Source organism: Aulonocara sp. 'chitande type north' Nkhata Bay, linkage group LG12 (genome assembly GCF_057382095.1).
Source record: "Aulonocara sp. 'chitande type north' Nkhata Bay isolate Kocher_YH1m ecotype deep benthic linkage group LG12, A_spYH_male_GT1.1, whole genome shotgun sequence".
NCBI classification, from domain to species: Eukaryota; Metazoa; Chordata; class Actinopteri; order Cichliformes; family Cichlidae; genus Aulonocara; species Aulonocara sp. 'chitande type north' Nkhata Bay.
The window spans coordinates 17,565,656-17,587,979 of record NC_141355.1 but is presented as its reverse complement, the minus strand read 5'-3'; the positions used below and the strand labels follow the sequence as shown (position 1 = coordinate 17,587,979).

The following is a 22,324-nucleotide window of genomic DNA, read 5'->3' as shown; positions in this document are numbered from 1 at the left end:
ATGAGCACTGTGTACCCATCTGCTGGGTATCAGGATAATGCGCCATGTCCCGAAGTTTAAATCATCTCAAAGTGGTTTCTTGAACATGACGGTGAGTTCACTGTACTCAGATGGCCTCTAGAGTCACCAAATCTCAATCCAGTAGAGCAGGATGTGAGATTTTCATCATAGATATGCAGCAACTGTGTGATGCTGTCGTGTCAATATGGACCACAATCTCCGAGGAATGTTTCCAGCAATTTGTTTAATCCATGCCACGAAGAATTAAGACAGCTCTAAAGGTAAAAAGGGTCCAATGTGGTGCTAGCAAGATATAATTACTGCAGGTGGTGGGATATAAAAACTGCCTGATGATTGGCAAGGCTTGCTTCTAGATGGACTTTGGAAATTGAGTTATTTCTGTTATTGTTTTCACATCCATCATTTGAAGTTTCCCTTTCCTGTTTTACCTAAGTTGAAAAGTCTTCTTCACAGTGGGTGAGCACTGTGGCGCGTCACACTGGTGCTGCATCTGTTTCTCTCTAACCACTTTAATGCTTTACAACGATCATTAATGTTGTACTGTGCTATTTGATCAGCCATAATGGACTTATCACATTATAGTAAAATATTAACACCTTCAGTAGAACAAATGAAATCACAAAGCAAAATAATTTGGCTTCCTGCTTATGACAAAAACATCTTTTTCCCCTTCTTTTTTTCTGTTCTTTTGTCTTTTTGCTGGCATTAAAGTGATATTTAATCTTACAAGAATATACTGTATACCACACACATCAATGAGAGCACCCCATTACACTGAATTTATTTGTCTGCTGCTCTTTCTTTTCTCATTTTCTCGCTGTGATTTATGTTATTATAGTCACAGTACAATACAGTGCTAGGAATACATGCTGGGGCCGGGATTTTTCTGCTCAGGCATCAAAAGAACTAGCGTTCTCAGCTCGTATCGCGTTGGTTTTGAGAGTCATTAGTGCATGCCAAACATATTTATCAAAAATCAGCACAAGCAGCGTGCGTAGCAAACTTCATAAACAGGGGTTTATATCAAACATCCAGTTCTGTCAAGTGTGAAAGTGATATATTTTAAGAACAGCTCTATCTATTATCAAAATATTTTACTGGCACATCTTTTTTTCTCTCCCAGCTGTCAGCAGGAAACCAGTCCTCTGCAATGATGACATAACCCACATTAACAACTTCTTACTAACGTTTACATCAGAGCCTGTGGTAATTTTGGAACAAAGAACGTAAGACGCACTGTGAACTCCATAGGAGCAGGTGTCATACATATTTCTCAGAGAAAACTCACCGGATCCTTTGCTCACACAGGGCATTAAAGGGCTAAATTTCATCAGCTACAAACTGCTGAAGAGAAGAGAAGAGAAGAGAAGAGAAGAGAAGAGAAGAGAAGAGAAGGAGGGCCCTCACAAAAATAGGTGGGTGAGCGCAGAAAGGGATGATGGGACAGCAATGGGAGCCATCTCTGATTGGAGAATTCCTAGCCTCGGTAAACCTTTCTTCTCTCTCTGCCATGTGCAGAGTGTTGATAAGAGACATCATCCCAGTGACTCATTAATCAACTGTGAAATGTACAGCTACCTGCCGCTTTCTTATTCCCGTGCCCCCAAAACCTCTCCACTACCTGCCTCCTCTGCTTCTCCTCTTCCAGTCTTCTGTGGAAAGAAGAAACAAGCTGGACTCCACAAGGATCCCCTATAGGAAAAAAAAGAGAATATTGCTCTTCTAGCAAATTTCCTGCTTCAAGATTTTTCCCGTTCCCTGTCATAGCCGCATGCACAAAGCCCTGTTTACACGTGTATTTGAACACAGAGACAAGCGTTACCACACATTCAGTGTTTAAACACAGGAATGCAAGGATACGAGAGAAAAGAAGCACTTTAAAGTTAGTTTAAAGAGCACTTCGTTCTACCCTATCACAGCAGCTTAAATTACGCACATCCAGAAGATAACTCTATCATTTGCCTTTACATCCAGCATCCAGTCCCAGCTGCCACAGTTCACTTTCCCCCCTACAAAAGCACTTTATTCTGCCTCTTTTCAAACTGTCCCACTGCTGCACTTCTACGCCGGTAATATCTCCGAAAATTGTGCAGTGTGATTTGTAGACCTCTTGCATATACATTCTCTTAAGCTGTGTAAGAACTGCTGATCAGCTGTCTTTTTCACCCCAAACCCAGACCCTCTACAGGGAGGGGGTGAATATAAAGGGAGGGGAGATTTGAATTTTTATGACTATATTTGCATTTTTGACATGTCAAAACCTTTAATTTATCTGCCTGTTTTGATTGCCTATATGGGACGCTGACAGTATAATCACTCACAGTGCCTCATCAATTTTTCTGAAAAGTAAGCAACAAACTGACCAAATGCACACTTGATTAATAGACTGGGTGGGATGGACAATATTGTTCTTGGGACAGCTACCCAAAAGGGAAGTGTGGAGAGATTTAAGCTGTAAATCTTTTGATTGTGAACATTCTAAAATAAACGCAGCAGGGCAGAAGTTTACATGCAAATTGCATTAATGAAACAGGATATACTCCGAACAGGTAAATGCTTTCATTTACTTCTGCGGCATCCTGCAGAGACATGAAGAGCTTTGTTTCCTTCTGCACAGGGAAGAAAAAACTGAAAGAAAAAAATGTAAGTTGTCACATTGGTGGAACATGAAATGCCACTCAGTGATTTCTATAACGCCTAAACATTGCTATCATCCAAGTACAAACTGTTTGCATTTTACCTTCTTCAAGTATGATTCCTGCCTTAGACTCCACTGAGCTCTGAATTATTCAGGAGCAAAGCGAAACAGGGGTAAGTGGCTGCAAAAGGAGGAACCAAGTGTCAAACTAGACCCACACGCCTCGTCACAAAGACCTCGAATGCTGCATGCTATATTTAGAGATAATTCAATCTGAAAAAGCAAGCATATAAAAATAATAAGGTTATCTTGATATAAAAAGGACTCAGGTTTGTTGAGGAGAGCACTGGGTTGTGTCCATGAGTGGGTCTGGACTAAAATATATTATGCCTATATTGTATTATGGACTACTGAGGCTGTTCTTGCTGGAGAATTGGCAGCTCCGCTTCATCTTTGATGGATTTTACCCTCCAAAATTGTGTAATATTGATGTAGGATGAGAAACTCTTGTAATGTTTTTAGAATCTCGCAAACTGAGCCTGATATTTTCACTTGATTTTGCAGATATGTTTTAAATAGATGATCAGATAGATTTGTTTAGACCTAACTACTTTGTCCACATGGCAGCATACAGTTAGGTTCCTAATCTCATGGGTAAAGGTGCAACGTTTGTAGTTTTTTTTTTCTGTGCACCACCACAGCGGATTTTAAATCACACATTAAATATGCAATTGAAGTGCAGACTTACAGCTTTAATTCAAGGGTTTTAAAACAAATTTTGTTTAGCAATCAATGCCTCTAAAAAATGGAGCTTGAGTTTATACTCAATAACTAGACTATTGACTGACAAGTAGTTTCAGGGCCATGTGTAGATAGTTTGCTTATTATTTCATGAGAGGTGAAGCAGGCAGAATATCTGAAGATGAGTGTTGAATTTGTATTTTGTAGTTTTTCACTGTAATTTTAAATTTTAAAGAGAGATGTCAGTGTAAGTGAGGGATCTATCAGAGTGATAGCGAAAACTTTAAGAGTGGCCAAATCAAGAATCTGGTTCATCCTGCAAAAGAAGGAATGCACGGACCAGCTCAGCAACACCAAAATGACCACAGAAGACCACAGAAGTCAATAACTGCAGAGTTATTACTTGGTAAAGAATAACAGCTTCGCAACATTTTACTAAGTCAAGAACACTCTTGAGTAGGTATGTGCATCATTATCAAGGTGTACAATCATGAGTGTAAATACAGAGCGTTTACAACAGGGGGCAAAGCACTGGTTACACACAAGACTTTGCTAGAAAACATCTAAAGGTTCTGCACTTTTTTGCAAAAAATCCCCCAAAACTTTTTAGACAAATGACATAAAGATAAACTTGTACCAGAAGTGAAAAAGAGAAAGAAGAGAAACAGCTTATGATCCAAAGCACACCCGATCATCTGTCAAACATGGCAAGTTGTGCCACTTGCCATTGTAGTGGTGGTATGGCCTGGGCATGTATGGCTACCAGTGGATCCCTGACACTAGTATAGACTGATGAGAGAAGCAGCAGGGTGAATTGTGATTTATACAGAGCTATAGTCTCTACTCAGATTCAGCCAAATGCTCCAAAACCGATCAGGCAGCACTTAACGGTGTAAATAGACAATGCCCCAAAGCACACCATAAAAACAACCCAACAATTTCTGAAGTCAAAGCAACGGGATAATATTTAATGGCTAAGTCAGTCCCCTGATCTCAGTCCAGTAAAGCATCCAGTTATTAAATGCAAATACTGAATGCAGAAAGAACCACAAACAAGCAGCAACTGAAGGTTGAAGGAAAGTGAGGAAACACCATGGGTTCTACACTGCAGGCAGTAACTTGAAAAGGATTCTCATCCAAGTATTAAAAACAGCAAAATAATAAAACACACTATTAAAATTATTTTAATTAATTTTGAGCCTCTTGAAATGGGGGACTATTTGTAAAATAGCTGGAATTCCTGAATAGTTAATGTGATTTTTTTGTTAAAACCCTTGAATTAAAGAGTCTGTGCTTCAATCACATCTTGATTGTTTGATTTAAAATCCTCTTTGGTGGAGGCAAAACTACAAACATTGTGTCTTTGTCCAACAATTTAGAGACCTTGAAAGTTTATCAACGCAGTCTGAAAACACTGACAGAAGTACATTACAATTCGAAAGGACTGCAACATTCATTATGTGATATCAGGAAAAAAAAAAGAGAAATTGTTCACATGCACGAGTTCATAGACTTACTTTTAAAAATACATGCGTTTTTCTTTGTTTAATATTGAAAGTGTGTGATTATTGTGCGATTATTTGCTACAGGTTAAAAATCCTTACAATTCACTTGTATATATTTATATCTATATATAATGGATATCTATATATCTACAGCCAAAAACATGGTGGTTGCTTTATGAAAATGTGTTGAATGTGGAAGGCAAAGACAAATATTGTGCTGAGATTTTTGCCATTTTGCAGCAGTAATCTGCAATAAACTCACCAGTTTAGGAAATGACTGTAATTTCTGCCAGACCGAACCAGCCCGTGGTGGTGAAAGCACACTGAGCTGAGTTTCATGCAACATTCATGATCCGGGCAGATAGTAAACCTTTTCTAAACCCTGCCTGCTAACACAAAGCTGTTTGGTTCTATAGCAGGCATTAATGTGTCACAACACTACACTTGATGTGCTGTTTGAAAATAAAAACTTGTTTTTGGTGAAACTACTGGTAACATTCATTCAGAGCAGTGGAAAATTATGAAAGCATGAACACACAAAAAATGTCTCTCATCTGCAAAGATGCCAGCGCAAGTCTTGATTTTTTTGTTGTTCTTTCAGCATCTGTCAGAGCGTGTGTTTCAAAAACAAACACAATGCACGGATGGGCAAAACGATATTCTTATGGGTGTAACATCATGCATTCGGCCTCATCTTGTTTGCAAATGTGCTCTTTTATAGCTACGGTCAAAAGATTGTGGCTAAGTTGATTGCTGATTTGCCCAAGTTACACAGAATGACTTTCATGTCCTTTTAACAGTGGACACCAAGCAGCTGAAGACATCAGCTCCTCTTCTGAAGAGTCAAAACAAATTTGCTTGTGTGGAACAATTTCCCATTAAAAGGAAGCCATTTAAAGGACAGGCTGACATTTTCACATGTCTGTTAATAATACTAATAATAATCATCAATAATAAGAGGCAGTCACACACACTCAAACGGGCCCAATCTGTTAGTGAGAGGCTGTTATCACTCTTCTCCGCTCCTCTGGACAAAAACTAAATGAAGAAAAAGTTCAGAGACTCTTAAAATTGGAAACAAAAGAGCTGGAAGGTCCCAAAAACGCTTACCAGAACTGCAAGGTGATTTTACTCTCCAATTACAATATGCATCATAACCTCTGCTGTCTGACGGGGCAAAATGAACCCCCACACGGGCAATTCAAAATGCTCCTCACAAGCTACTTTTCTCCTGCTTGTAAACCCATTCACACATTGTAATGAGTTTGTACACACATAGACAGACACACACAGTAAACAAATATTACAATATTCACACACACATTATGGCTTTTTCAAGCAGTTGGAGCTCGTTTAATTTTATCCCTGTATACATTCTTTGTGATCAAACCTTAATAGACAAATATAAATGCAGATAATGAAATCCTTCCTTCAGTACCAGTACAGAGCCACCTGTGCATACAATAATGTCCTTTAAAGGTACTAGATATCATTAGGCTGAATGAAAGAAAAAGTGTTGTTTATATACATAGAGACAGAAATATACACGTGTGCGGGTGGACATATGGCGAACACCCACAATTATCAACAACATCTTAAATGACCATAAGACCATTAACTGTTTAATACGGCCGCCTTTAGCTCTTTTCGCTGCCTGCTTAAAAGGTACACTGTAGCACCCAAATGAAAGCTCGGTACTGTAGATTGATTATGGTCACAGATACTATACCAACACTTAGAACATTGAGTAGGCTTTACAATTTAGAGTTTACACTAGATTTGAAGAAACAGAACGTAATCATCCCCCATCCATGCCTCTAAATGTGCAATCTGTTCATCCAAGAGAAGATTAAGTCCAAGACCCAAAGCAAATAAAAACGATTCCTTCTTTTTTCCCCATCTCACTATATGACATTTACTTCAAGCTCACTCCTTTTCTCTTTGCAACAATTTCTTTTCTGCCAATCCTGCCTTGCCTTCTTTTAATTGTGTTGTTCATTCCCCCCCTCTCGCCCTCCTTTGGTGAGAAAAGTGCAGAAGTCTTTGACATGAGCAGCTTCAGTCCTCTGGGTTTTTTTCGTGACTCAGTCAGAGAGCGGCCTTCATGGCCTCTCATACCAAGGGTCTTTTGTAAAGCCATGTGCTCCATCACAGTTGCGGTCTGCCCGAATGATACGATAAATGAACAACAAATTCACAGTTATAAAATTTCAGTCATTTCCACCTCTCTCGGCCTTTTGTTTTTCTCTTTCGTAAATGCCATCCATGTCAACTGTCCAGAGAATCAGCCTTCTTAATATCAGTCTCAGGAATAACACCTTCTGCATTTGGGATCAGCTTGTGGGTGGATGACCTCTTTTTTCTCCTCCTGGCGCTTCTATAAGGCATGCTGGGCCAGGACCAGAGCCAAAGCCAGGCTGGGAAGCAGAGCCCAGACACTGGCATAGAGACAAGAAGAGTGATCCTCTCCCAGGTCCATGACACCACCTCTTGGTTGGTGATACTGGGCAGATAGAGAGGGACACACAGAGGGAGAGAGAGATCCGCAAAAGGTTAGACATGACTCACAATTCATGCTGCTTTCCTGTTCTGGCATTTGATAAGAGAGAGGTCAGACAGGACAGGAGGGAAATGAGAGAGGACAGGGTCACTGCTAAAGAGAAGAAGAGAAAACATCATTCAGAAAGTCAAAGCAAGAAATGACATTCGCAGTACATCCACTTTGGCATGAACATTAAGTGTTTGATCCACCAAACGTTTTGATATGTGAAGTATATTTCAAGCCCGTGCTGCTTAGTATGCTCCTTGCTTCTTAAACAAGTTGGCAACAAAGGAAAGCTTCTTGTGTGCACTTTTTCTTTTTTTTTTCTCAAAAACTCTTTTAGGCTGTGCCAGCAAGTCTCTAAACAGTTTTTAAAGCTATCATTACAGACTTTATTTACAAGAAAAACATGCCACGAAGCCAAACACACACTACAGAAGCCAGCGGTGGCTATGGATTTCTTTTCAATATTTCATGAGGCAAATCTTACAGCAAGTAGAGGCCCAAGAAAACGAGACCCCTTGTTTGAGTGTGCACAATCAAAACGCTACAGTGTTTATTCTTATGCACAAGAGAGAATAAACTTGTGAAGTTTATTTTCCCACACTGTTCACATTATGGCGGAGACGAGTGGGAATCAGCACAGATATTAAATTCTGTGGCCTCCAGAGTTCCACCGTTATACCCGCGCTACAATGGGTTTTATTATATGCCGTTCCATAAAATTGTTAGCATTTTGAATACTTTTTCAATTTTCTCGGATTTCTGTAACACAAAGCATAACCATTTGCCTTCAAGTTAAAGCAGTCCTGCTCAATTTGCAAAGGTACCATTTTCAGTCCTGCACAGCAATACAGAGGCACATCATAAGGAACATGAAACATTTTCTCCTCCTCTTTCCCCTCCTCCACCTTCCCCTCACCTCATCTTCACCATGTATTCGCCCATTTCGCTGTGCACAGGAAAAAAAAAAAGAAAAGAAAAAGATTTACTATGATGTTATCTACCAGCACTTCGTCTTCCACCAGAACGAGGCAACACATAAATGAGAAAATAAACAATGAAACGAGAAAATTGTTGAGTTATTTTAACAAGACAGCCATATTTTTGCTTCTGTGAAGAAGGATGCAAGAGGGAGAACGAGGGAGACAAAGGGGGTGTTTCCAGTAGCCGCAGTTATCACAGTACCTGTGTTTGTGAATTTGCACTTTACAAAGAAATGATTGAAATGACAGTTGCCAAAAAAAGAGGGGTGCACGCGCGGAGGAGCAGCACTGGGTAGCCTGACAATGCACCAAACACATCCGCGACTAAAAGCCAATTAATTAGCAAGGGCAGTGATGTGTGGCAGCAGCCTGTTGACATGAGTCCAGATCTCTAGCTGCAGCCAATATCCACACATACACTCAGGCTTGTGATAAGCTGCACACACATGAACAAAGGGATAAAGCACAAACACATGCATATACATGACAGAATACAGACAATGTCGAAATGTCCTTATTTGTTTACAGGCAGAGAGAGCGAGAGAAACAAAAGCATTTATTTAAACTGTTAAAAATGCACGTGACTTGTCATTTAAGTGGTAAACACACATCTAGACAGCACTTGTTTTCATTCACTGTCAAATTTGCAGCGAAACTGCAACTACTTATTGAGTAACCCTGAGTTATGTAGCCTTTTTCCACCAGTCAGTTCCATTCAATTGAGCTGAAAATCAACAGTGACAGGGTTACATGAGAGCACAGACAACACTAGCCTTCCGCTGCCTGCGAGCTCAGAGTGTGTGTTTGGGTGTGTGTAATGTGGGCGTGGAGACTGATCACTTGCACGAGTTGCTTTTAATAAAATTTAACATTTCAAAGAAACACATTGCAAAAACTGTAGAATCAGTAGGCACTTCCTGAACACAAGTTTGGTAAATGTGAAGGTAATTGGTTTGAAATGGCATCGCATAGTAACATTGAGTCATTTGAAAGAAGGCACAAGGTGTGGGGAAAAAGGCAAGCTGTACAAAAATCTGCTAATGAGGCTATGTTGTCAACGTACACTCACCGGCCACTTCATTAGTTACACCTTGCCAGTTCCACAATGTCTTCAGAGCTGTTTTAATTCTTCATGGCACAAATTCAACAAGGTGTTGGAAAGATTCCTCAGAGATTCTGGTCCACATTGACTTGATAGCATCAAGCAGTTGCTGCACATGCATGATGTGAATCTCCTGTTCCACCACATCCCAACACAACCATCAGAAGAAGGATACAATGTGGCCATACAGGGATGGACATGGTCAGTAACTAAGGCGAAGTAAGCTGTGGCATTTAAACAATGCTCAATTTGTGTTAAAGAGCTGGAAAAATGCCCAGAAAGCATCCCTCACTGCATTATACCACCAACAGCCTGAACTATTGAAACAAGGCAGATCCATGTTTTCATATTGTTCATGACAAACTCTGACCCTACCATCTGAATGTCCATACTCATAACATTTCAGAACAACTCACAACATCTTTCCAATCTTTTCCAATTTTGGTGAAACTGTGTGAATGTGGTGCGCTTTGGCCTCAGTTTCCTGTTAACTGACAACAGTGGCAACTGGATTGGTGTTTTGCGGCTGTAGCCCACCAGCTTTCAAGCTTTGACGTGTATTCGGAGAAGGTCGTCTGCATAAACTGGCTGTAACGAGTGGTTATCTGAGTTGCTGTTGCCTTCCTATCAGCCTGAGGCAGTATGGCCATTCTCCTCTGACCTTCTCCATCAACAAGGCATTTTCATCAAAGGCAATGACTGCTCACTGTATATTTTCTCTCTTTTAGACCATTCTCTGTAAATCCTAGAGATGGTTGTTTGGGGAAAATGCCAGTAAAATCTCTGTAGAGTCTCAGAAAGTACTCATCTGGCACCAAAAACGAAGCCATGTTCAACGCCACCTTTCTTCCTCATTCTTATGCTTGGTTTGAAGTTCTTGAACATGCTTAAATGTATTTAGTTGTCGCCATGTGACTAGTTGATAGAACATATTCCTTAACAAGCATTTGAACAAGTGTACCTAATGAAGTGGCCAGTGATGGTCATGGTGAATTATCTGTTGCTTTTATATAATGGTCACCACTTAAAGATCCCTGACTGATTGTTTATTGAATAAGGTTTCAAAAACCATCCAATCTATGATAAATGTCATTCCCACTGAACATTTTCCCCTTGATTTGGGTTCAAAGCCCTCTAAAATCACAGTGAACTTGTTTGATGTCTAAATCAAACTTACCTGATGTTGCAACAGAATTTTAACCACTACATGTTCAAATAACTGACTATATATATATCTTATCTTTCTTAAAGTCATATCCTTTTACACAGTAATAGATTTAAATAAAAATGCATATTTACTTACAGCAGAGAGCAATAATATAATATCTCCTGCTGAGATTGGAACCGAGTCCTTGGCATCAAATGAGGGTTTATCCTTTTGAGATACACGAATATTTTGGAAATTCAGATTTCTGTACACCCGCACTGAGATTCCAGGCGTCCGTACACATAGACTTGTGTGATTTAACATATATTATTGTTGTTTGTGTCATATATAAATGACTTAAAGTATTAAACTGCTTTATGCAGAGTGGTCTATTTTTAGCCAAATCCTTTGAGTTCATATTAGAGCTACTACATAGAAGCAAAAAGATAGTACCCACTTTGACTGTTATCAGCCCTTTGAATGGCCAGTTATAATTTGCAATCTGTCCCATAGATATGACTAGTAGACACCCTCCTGGTACCTGCCTGTAGCCAAGATGGTACAAGATAGTAATCACGATAAACAGAAAGTAATCCAGATCAAGTGATGCTTTTGCAGTTGTGGGAATAAGTACATGTTAAATCTGCAGTTGATCAGGGATGCACCAGTTCAACTTTTTCATTTGCAGTACTGATATAAGATAATCTTGTGTAAGGCAACGTCGGGCTGAATTTAAACATTACTTTCCAAACTTCATAAAGCACAATATGGCTAATAAATATTTGCAAGCTTATTCACTGAAATTGTGTTTATTAGTGAAATAATTTAATCAGCACCAGCATAACGCAAATGAACGGTGACTCTTTTTCCATTTGTTTAATTTCACCTTAGTATACTGCACTTTGCTGCCTTTGTCTTCTCCCAGTTTTACATGTGTGCATCTCCTCACGCACAGAGTGGAGCCGAGGACAACCTGGTATGTTAAAGCAGGTCCAATAAATAATGAACATAACAAGTGTGAGACTGAGAGCGAGAGAAGCTGACAAGGAAAACTCATCTGAGCTTTTCACCCATCATCAATCCACAAACTCCTGCAAAGAAAATTTGATGTAGCGGACATGAAATACCTTGAAACCGCTAACTGTTTGCAGTTAGCTCCCTCCATAAACTCTTAGAACTGTTTGCCACCAGTACACTGCTGGCATAGTACATAAATATTTAAAAACACAGACCTGAATTTAACAGATCGGCTGCACAGAGCTGCTCACTCACTTTAAAAAAAAGAAACTTTTTTAAGGCAGTACAGGAATAACAACTGATACAAATATTGGATTGATGCTTATTCATCACCTGGAACGTTGAGCTTTGTAATATGTGTTTAGTGATGTGAAATGGTGTGTTTTAATCTAAACTAAAATCTTGTTTCCAAAGACTAATCAAATGAATTTAGTGCCTTCCCAGAGAAGTAATTTTGGCGCCTCAACCAAACAGTGTGTACAAATGAACATAATCAGTACGCCAACAAAACTTCCAAACACATGAGGTTTTAAGGGCCAAATGGTTGGTGGAAGACCTTGCATACTGGTGACATGACCCTGTAAACAAGTGATAACTGCCATTCAAAACAGACTTAGTTTGCTTTAGAAACTGTATCAGTTTGTTGTAATGCACATTTAAACTGGGTACACAAATATCACGTGCGTAACCTCACCACTGGAGTTGGGAGCATGGCACTGCTCAGTTATACCTAAATATGGATGCATCTTTACAGTGCTCAAAGGACCAAGCTTCAGACCACATGTTTACTCAATGAGCCACAGTGAGATTTACAGCTCTGGACAGTCAGTCTTCTGCCAAGAGGACTCATACCATAACAACACACCCCCAATTTATCTGCCATGGAAGTTTGACAAGTTTTAATTGCCAGGCATAGTTGTCTAAGAACTCAGGGCCGCCCAAAATGTCGCTACCAGCTCCCTCTCTAATTATAAACTTCCTGCTTGAGTAATCACACGTCTTATTGTTTCCTAATTACCATTTTTACAATAAATTAAACACCATGCTGCAGTGAGACAGGCACTGAGCAGTGCATCAATACTGACACACACACACACACACAACCTTTGGAGAAAGCGGTTTCACCACCCATTCGCCCTCTGCTATCCTCTCTCTTTCTCTACCTTTCGGTAATACACACACTGTTAATGTTATCAGCTGTGCTTATTCATTAATTTTCCTCTTTGCAACATTTTTAGGGTGTCAGGTTTTACAGAATTGAAATCCAAAGACACAAAAGGAAGACTAAATGAACAGAAAGTGAGCCGTTTTCTTGCAGATGCAGAGACACAAAGTCTAAAAATGAGCCAAAAGAAATCCAACGGAATCACAGGAGAACACAATGGAGGGGCACTTGTAAGTACAACAGATGCAGGACTATTTATGCACAAGGGGGCAATCAGATAAGTGGAAACTGAAGGGTAACGAGACAGGTGTCCAGTGGAGGCAATGAAGTTCCTCAGGTGGTTGAGTGTTGGTGAGCTCTATTTGCTTAGGCACAGGACTCTTGGGTTGCACCAGCTTTGTCACCACAGGACACTCAGCTAGGACAGGTTAGGACACACAGGCTGAGTTTTAGGGACCCCAGTCTCACAGGGGATACTGGTTTGGACACAGTATACATGGTCACGGGGTAGCCAGAATTAAAAAAAAAAAAGGAACTCAGGGCATGGAGTTTGGGTAAACACTCAGGCGGAGGAATTGGCTGCTGAGGCTGCAATCGGCAGTGTTGCCAAGGGCTGCAGTCGCTCTTTTAAGATGGCAGAAATTTAAATGCTGGTTTGGGTAGTTGACAGGAGCAACAGCAGGTGGCAGACAATCTAGCTGCACACTTAACCCAATTTGACTTCTGGTGGAAGTTGGACCTGCAGGCTTGGTAGCCTTGAGGTATGGCTTCCCTCAGGAGCACAACTACTGGGTGAGGCCCCCATTGCCTTGGTAAGCCCCTCTGGAGATAGGCTCATATTCAGTTCCAAAATTCTTCTCAAAAAACGAGAAAGCCACCTGCTGCTGTTCAGACTCTACTGCTGGGTCCAAGGTTTGCAGAACTGGGACCCAGCAGTGGCATGCACAAGGTAGACCGAATGAACAAAAAATGAGTTGTTTTATTAGGCTGATGCAATAATGCAAACTCCAAAACAATCCAACAGAAGGCACAGCAGTGAAATAATAATAGGGAAAAAAATGGATTTGGAAAATAAAATAAACAAAGATCTAAACTTTCTAAACAGAAATAACAAGAGAAACAAAGCAGAAACTCAAACTTTAACATATTAACTAAAAATTCAAGACCGAAAACAAGGCTCAAACGCAGTGATCACGACATAAGGTTTTAATTTCCTGTGTTCCAATCAACGAGGGTTTGTGTGCAAAGCACAAAACTGCACATTTAACATTTAACGGCTCTGATGCGGAATGTCTTAATGGTAGTTGTTCATTCAGAACACAAATTTGCATTCCTAAACCGTGCACATTACTTGGATTTGGATATGTAACAGTCACTGAAAAATGACATGAACAGCAACATCAGCAGCAGAATATTTTATAAAGCACAGTTTTATACCGCTGCCAAACATGGGCACATGGGTCTCCTGCAAAGGTGAAGAGCATCATTACTCTTACTTTAGAAAGCTGCACAAAACATCTAAAATACATCTGTAAAACACAGCCGTAATTCACTGTGAAAACTAATCCAACTCAACAGCTAGATAAAAAGAAAAGCCTCTTCTCGACCTATAGTGTAAAGTGAAATATTTCTGTAGCAGAGAGACTCATAAAAATAACTTAATTCTGTCATTTTTACACTTATTTGAAGAGAAAATGAAGAAGAGTTATGTTAAAAGACAAAGAGCTATGCATTTGTGCAGCACAGCATTAAAAAAAGTGGTAATGTTTTCTGCTCCAGACAGTGAAACTAGTTATAGTTGAGTTAACTGCAGTCTTCATAGTAGACAGCATTCAGCAGAGAACAGGCCCTGGGCCAGTATTTTAGAACATCTAATCCAGATTAAGCCTCCACCTCCCATTCCTTTCACTCTTTCTTTGTCTGTAAGAAAAATATAATATTTCAACCACATGTCATCATCTTGGGTGTGTAGCATAAACTGTGTTATCATAAAGCGTCTGTTTTGATGTGCCAATTGCTTTAACAAGCATAGAGATTGTATGTGATGCGAATGTGAACGGTGCAGCACGTTGAGTCTTATTATTTTGCCACTGTACAAAAGAGAGAGCGGAGGAGTATTTTTGTGATTCTCCTTGCAGTTGGTCCATTTTATCAAATGTATGCAGAGAAGTAGCAGGAAAGAGATGAAAATGTATATTTTTGATGTGACAAAAAACAAAATAAAGCAACATCCACATCTATTTAACTTTTACAGTGAGTTGACCTAAATGTGTCACGATTAACTAAGTTCAATGAGGAGAGAGCATTTGAAAGAATTGAATATGATTTCTTGAGATCTATTTGCTGATAAGATGAGCCATCATGGCAGAAAGGAACCCCAGCATTGATAAGATTTAGCACAGAACTTCCCCAAAAAAACAGCGATCTTACTGTGACAGGGTACAGAATAAAAAAACAAACAAACAAAACAAAACATGATTGTTAGCTGTTGCATGATCAGGCACATTGCAGTGAGTTTTAATGCATGCAGAGTGGAGGCTGATTGGCTCAAAGAAGGCAGGCAAGAAGATTATTGGTCTACAGTAATGACTGTAATATGGATTGTAATGAACAGTACTGAGTCTGGCAGCGTGGGAAAGTGGGAGCAATGTAAAGAATAGACTAGCAGTCGAACCCCTGGGAAAGCAAGCACATGAGTGATTACAGATCTTGCTTATTGAACATACACAGAAGCTTCATATTAGTAGCCTTCAAACTGCAGAGCATACCCGATTGCCAAACAGGCAGTAAATAACAACTCTAAATTACATTTTGCCATCACATTTAACATCTACATGTAAAACATCCCATGTAATGAAACATTGAGAACCTTTTACCTTTGGGATAGTCACTGGGAGATTTTCTGAGATCTCCTGTGTCGATACAGGGTCTGGCTTCGGTGTCGCTGAGGGGCCTGGGACAGGCCCACTTTTGTTCTGTGTGTTGTCTATCCCATAACCAAAGGCCTGAATGGCATTTCCTGCAGGAACAGAGACATAAAGTCATTTGGGTTTGACTGCCATCCCAACAAGAAGCCAGCTAGCAGACAGACAGCTCTAAGTCAACTTTTTGGTACCCTGCCCAATCTTTGGCAACTAAAGGAATGAGGCAAGGCTGAGTGAGACTGAGGAAGGATGGAGCAGAAAGAGCACAGAGAGCCAGTCTTTTTGCTTTGTCAGTAAGCTTCAGAGAAATATGCCAAACTAATCACAAATTGCTATCCGAGTTTTGTCTGTCATTACTAAGCACTGCCTTATGTTTTATTTTGTAAGTTATGCCTTCCTTTTTGACTGCCTCGCATATTTATGCTATTTATTAGCGGCGGCACAAAATATTGATAAGGCAATAAATTGAATCACTTCCTCTAGCGATACATTATTGATACAGTTGTGCCAAGCATCTGAGAGCTAATTAATTGTATTTCATGCATTATAAATGAAGTCAATAAATACATTTTCCTTTTTGCCTTTTTGAGCATTTTTTTTTAAAGTTTCCATTTACACAGATGTTGTGATCTATCACAGATGATCGTCTTGCAGTGTGACAGCATTTCGATTAGGAGCAAGTCACGAAAGAACTGGATCACGAATTAATCTGCGTTTTCTATGATCCTTTACAAGCGAATCCTGCGGCGACACAACAGATTATATTTATCAAATACAACCAACTTTGCTTTATGTTGGATTCATGCATATTACAAAAAACTCTCTTACGATGCAACAGCCATTCTCAAACTGCTACGAGCTGACTAAATAGCGCTAAAATGACCACGCTTGCAAAGATGAGTCCTAATTTGTTTGTTAGCATGAAAAGCAATACAATCTTTTAAAAGAGGGAAATCAACTAGTTCAAACAGAGGACAGCATGTGAATAAATACGAGCCCTAGCATATCAGCGCCTGCAGATGTGCTGTACACGTGTTTAATTTTGTGTCTAAGTGCATGTGTGTGTCTCTGTAGAAATGTGATAAATCCCTGTTCAGTCAGCTTTCCAGCTAGATATGGTAAAAATAGGCGCTGAGTACCTTTTCACCGCTCATCCGTTTAAAACACAAGGCTTGTTTCTCTTTGTTCAGCCAGAGAGAAGGCAAGGCATGTAATTGCTTGGCAACCACCTCCATTATAAGGTCAGCATGCAGAGATGACTTTGAATAGATTTATGTGACTGATCAAATTCAAAACATTCCCAAACAAAGGAGAAATGGCATTTCCACACCACCACACAAAGGACAAATAAGATAGTTGTGGAATGCACATGCATAATCAGATGACTACACAGTCCCTAGTACTACCGGTGCTTGGCCACATAAATTTGTCTGTCACATTTGTTGGTCCGCCTACACACAGACACACGCACACACAAGTATTTGAACAGCAAAGACACTCACAGAGGTACACATATGCACATTCACTTGCACACAAAACACACAGAAGAGCACACTTCATATTTTTTTATGCTGGTCGACACTGACAATTTGGGCTTCTGCTAGAAAGCAGGAGAGTGGTTCAGAGAAAAATCGAGTTCACTGGCGAGGCTTAACAATGTCAATGCTAGCAGTCAAGAGCTAGTGGAGTGCTGCTAAGACCTGTAATGTTAAGCATCTGTTTGTCAGGGTCAGCTATGGTTAGCAATCCCCCTCAAAGATGTGAAATGGGTGAATAAAGTCATAGATCAAACTAGTTGGCTGGGGGGCCTCCACCCAGGATGTTTTACTGCACCCAAATGTTCCACTGAGTGATTAAGCTCATTGCCAACAGCAATTCCATTTTTTAACGGCTCATATTAAGCTTTCCTTTAACCCCTGGGCACAGCCTGTATTGTCGCACCTGCAGGGATAGATGAAATGAGAAGGAAGGAGAGAACAAGAGAAGCAGAGACAGGGGAAGGGGGAGTCAGGGTCTGACTGTCATAATACCTCTAAGCTGGAATGTTCTTTGTTGGCCTCCCATATATTTTATACAAATCGGAATTCTAATCTAGTCTTCTGTTGGACCATTGTTTTTGCTGGAGCTTGTAAGGAAAAATTGGGAACAGTTCAAGGACAGTAAATGAACCATCTAAAGCATGTTTTTCTGATTTCACTTGAAGTATGCTGTGATGGATGAGGTATCAAAATGAACTCTGCTGCAGATCTAAAGGTTTACACTAAATATTTTCTCATGATCTACAGCACAGTTAAAGCTGTAAGAATTTAATTACATAATTAAATTGGTAATGAAGATGCAATACAATTAGCTCAAGATGTAAACAGATATAAATCTAGTTTGCATACATGGCAAAGATAAAAGAAGAGTCTATATAGTGACATATTATTGTTATAATTAAAGTTTTTTTACCTTTAAATAACAGCTTCAGATTTGTCTTGGTCACTAATTTTACCCCAACACATGTCCTGGCAACATATGAGCAGAGTAAGTGGTTTCCTAGAAAAAGAGTGTTGCCAAGATGCTTAGCTAGAGCAAGCTCTTTCAACAGAAGTGGTGCACATTGAAGTTAAAGAGGAGCGAGCAGGCCAGTCTGCTAATTAACCAAAACTCTACCACATTCGGGTCTGTGATTCCTCCCTTTTCTGGCCAACTTTAAATTAGATATCTGGATAAGACTGAGTGTACAAAAAGAAAGAGTAACGTTTGGACTTTCTGCCTTGTTCTGACCAAAACTTGGCTCACTAACAACTTGCCAGACACAGCGTTTCTGCGCAGATGTTCCAAGCAGACTGAGACTCGCGGTCTGGGAAAATCTGAGAAGTTGGACTCAAGTATTTCTCTCTAATTAAAAACCATTGTTCAGCAGAAGTGGAGTATATTAAGGTCAAATCACAGCTGCTGTCTCTGGATTTGTTGCACTTGCTTGATGTTCAGCTGTTTCTGAAGTTGTCAACTCATCAGTTTGAAGGATGTTTAGCTACTACCTAGAAATTTTAATGGAAAGACATCCATAAAAATATCCACCCATCCATTTTTTCCTCTCCTTGTCCAACTCAGGGTTATATACACTGTGGAAGGGTTTCCATCCTGCTGCAATTAGTATGCAAACAGCTGTATTTATTCAGCACCAATAACACTAAATTGTTTTTGTACACAGGAAAATCACCTATTGATAGCCAGTAGGGGCAAAAAGAATTGAATGTACCAGAATCTGTAATTAACACTTGTGGCCACAGCAGCGGCTTTTGCCACTGCTAATCAAATGCTACATGCTGCAAGAAGTGGTGGCATTAAAGCTACTGCACAATTAGAAATGGTTAAAATAATGTGAGAGAAAACATCAGAGACCAATCATATTAATATTAAATACTGACCTTGGTGATTGAATTGAAGTTTTACTTTTTAACCAAATTTTGCATCACACCTTCCCATTTTTTTCTTTAACTTTTTAAAAAAATTTAACTTTTATTTTTGTTTACTAATGCTGCAGTTGCCATGGTTATGTTGTTTTGCTTGAATGAAATTTTATTTAAATGTCTTTCAGATTAAGGGGGTTGAATATGCATCTTCCTGCACTGTGACTTTGTGTATATCTACCTCCCGGTGTGTTGAAGTTTATCGCCTGTTCCCCTCGACTGCAAAGAGGAGATGCTGCATTTTGTGTTATTTTTCGAGACGCCTCCTCAGCTCCCAGCCTCATCCCTCATCCTGCACACTCAGCTAAAACGGTAACCCAGCAATCTATTGAAATGGTCTGAAAGCATTATCCACACAATAGAACATGGTAAAGGCAATGGTGTCTTGTAGTACTGATGACATTGCTCGCTACACCATAGCAAGGATGGAACTTGCTATATTTTACTTTTCAGTGAAAAAGCATAAAGATATTTGAAGAAACCCTTCTGTCACGCTGCACCCTGTATGTTATGCATTAGATATACAGATGATATGTATTTTAGCTCTCCCTATTATTCCATTTGCGCTAGTCTGTTCCTTTTCATGACATTTTTCTCCCCTAAGCCCTTTAACTCTCTTAGATTGAATGTGAAAATGACATGCAAATGGTTTCTTTTGTATTAAAGTCTGGGCAGATCTTGCCCAAAGGAGGGATGAGAAATGATAAGAAATTACTTGCATCTGAGAAACTAAGAACGTTTAATTCCAACTTAATCTGTGGATAAAGGGATATCTGCAGGTTGTATTCAATTCTCTAACAGACAATTTTATATAATGATTTCAAGTCCATCCAGCCATGCATTAATCCTTCATTGACAAATATTTACATGCAATCCTTCTAGCCTTATTTCATTATTAAATACACAAAATACTTTTTTCTTCTTCTTTGAAATAAAAGTGATTTGCAAAAATTTTCAAGCACCTCATTTCATGCAGACGTTTTGATTTTCAGATGTCTAAAAGCTATCTATTACCCACACCCTCTAACCACATCTCTTGTTATTTCCACATTCAGTCATGCCGCCAACATCCACACTTTAAAAACATCACATCCACAGTTATTTCGCTGAAGAGTTCAATGACACTGAAAACCAGAATCTGACATGAAACCATTATAGTTTCATAAGACTGAAGTTCACAGCTCTCGCTTCTCTTACGTGGCTGAAAGAGAAAGTTCCGCATCGCAGGCTCGTACTTTTTATCAATAATACATGCCTGTTTGGCCTCTATCAGTTACAAAACATATTTCAGAGAATTCATGAGTTGTGACGGCTTACTTAGGCATGCGTTATTGGTGAAGTACCGCAGGAAGTTCTGACATTCCTCCTCTTGGTTTCCGCTGCCCTTGCAGGTGCACCATGGGGAGATGGTCCAGTTGGAGAAGCTGCTGTCCACGTAGTTGGGAGTCACGTCCGTCCCTGCGAGGGCATCCACACAGAAATACAGTTATGTGTCACTAATGGACAATAATGGATTACATTTACAGCAAATTGCATACAAAATGCACAACAAGGTGTTAGTCACAGGTATGAGTTTGCACTGCATTGTTGGAGTTTACAGGGAGGTGAACAATTGTGTTATGCTTTATTTTAAATGGAAAGTGGCCATTATGTTATAAATATTTTGCAAAGTAGTTGCTTTAGGAAGTGTGTGCCCTGTTTGAATAAAGCACTACAGTACCAAAGCATTTTACTTTCCAAATGTTTCTATGTGTCAATGCTTTTAGCTGGTGTCATGAGTGTTTGGTACATTCTGTGTGTCGTATTTTCTAGAGAAATCCAGGAACCACCGTGGAATATCATCACTTCATACTGCATGATTTATGACACATGGTGGGGAAGCACTGACTGATACTGAAATATGGACACTTCAGCAACCACTAAGCATCAGAAAAAGCCCTTTTGTGTAAATTTGCCTTTAGATTTATTTTTTTAGCAAGCTCTGTGGTACTGCCACAGCATTACCTAGCTGCTGCTGGCTGAGACTGAAAAATATGCATCTACTAGTCAGTACATATTGTTTATTTAACGTTTATTGCAAGCAAACAGATGTTCATCAAGTGTTTTAATTAAATAAAAACTCTCTCAGTGCCTCTGCTCCCTAATTACTTCTAGTAGTGAACTAATGCCCAGTGTACTGGTGGAGATATCAGTTTTAACTCTGCTGTCTGGTCCTCATGATGAAAGCAGCCTGGACTGCTGGCACGCTGTCTCATGTTTTTGGAGTATTTTTCTTTATTTCATTATGTGTGTGAAAGGTAGAAAAAAAACAGTGACATTCTGAATCTGCCTTTCTGTGTCCACACATTTCACTGCCGTCATTTTCTTCTCACAACGTAGCCATGTACTGACCAACGAGCCTTGCAAAGGAGGCCAAGCAGGCTTGGTGATTGTCTTGGTTAGGACAGGTGCTCGCTGCGTGTGGAGTCATCCCGCAGTTCTCTTTGTAATCAGCCAGCCTAGACCTGCACAAAAAACATGAAGCACAACACAGACAAAGAATGAGAAGCACAGGCTCAGTCATAAAGTCCACGCACAAGATGAAAACACACAAATACAAAAAGCTGGGCGTAATTTTTTTGGCACAGTTTTTTCTACAGAGCACCTGCCAATTATGACCAGCGTCAAACTGGGAAAGTATATACAACATCTGTTCCCAGGCCTCTACAACAGGTGTCATGAATATCAAACACTTATGCCTCATAACCAACAAGCTATTAGTAATATTCAGCAGAGACCCAGTCGTAGTGCTTTTGTATAAAGATGAGAAAAGATATGATACGGCTCTTTTGGCCATAGCTTCTGTGCTTATCCTGGATCTCTTAACCATCTCCCGAACTCACTTTCCCCACAAACCAAGGAGACTGATAAAAATAGTATGTTTTGTTTCGGTGTGTTTGTGATAAGAGCTTTAAGTCTGTGAAGGCCCCCAGGGTGGCATTGCTAATCCACTTAAGTAAAACCTACTTAAGTTGGGAGTAGCGTGAGTAAAGTTGCGCTGTCTGTACTGTTCACATCACAGCTGCCCACAATGTTAAT

General features: G+C 39.8%; 1 protein-coding gene across 3 annotated transcripts in view; it reads right to left on the bottom strand.

Annotated features, from left to right (window-relative positions):
• Positions 1 to 3,870: 3,870 nt before the first annotated feature.
• The window catches only part of LOC147317215 (GDNF family receptor alpha-2-like), a 72,893-nt gene continuing 54,439 nt past the window's right edge, over positions 3,871 to 22,324 (bottom strand). The window contains exons 5-9 of one of the 3 annotated variants that reach the window (XM_086313964.1): positions 21,638 to 21,750; positions 20,564 to 20,704; positions 15,741 to 15,883; positions 8,370 to 8,399; positions 3,871 to 7,408 (exon numbers count right to left, since the gene is read on the bottom strand). In XM_086313964.1, coding sequence (XP_086170090.1) covers positions 7,283 to 7,408; positions 8,370 to 8,399; positions 15,741 to 15,883; positions 20,564 to 20,704; positions 21,638 to 21,750 — 553 coding nt within the window. In that variant the 3' untranslated portion in view covers positions 3,871 to 7,282. Of the gene's footprint in view, positions 7,409 to 8,369; positions 8,400 to 14,522; positions 14,785 to 15,740; positions 15,884 to 20,563; positions 20,705 to 21,637; positions 21,751 to 22,324 lie in introns of those variants that run through there. The other 2 variants (XM_086313965.1, XM_086313966.1) reach the window with 2 other exon arrangements.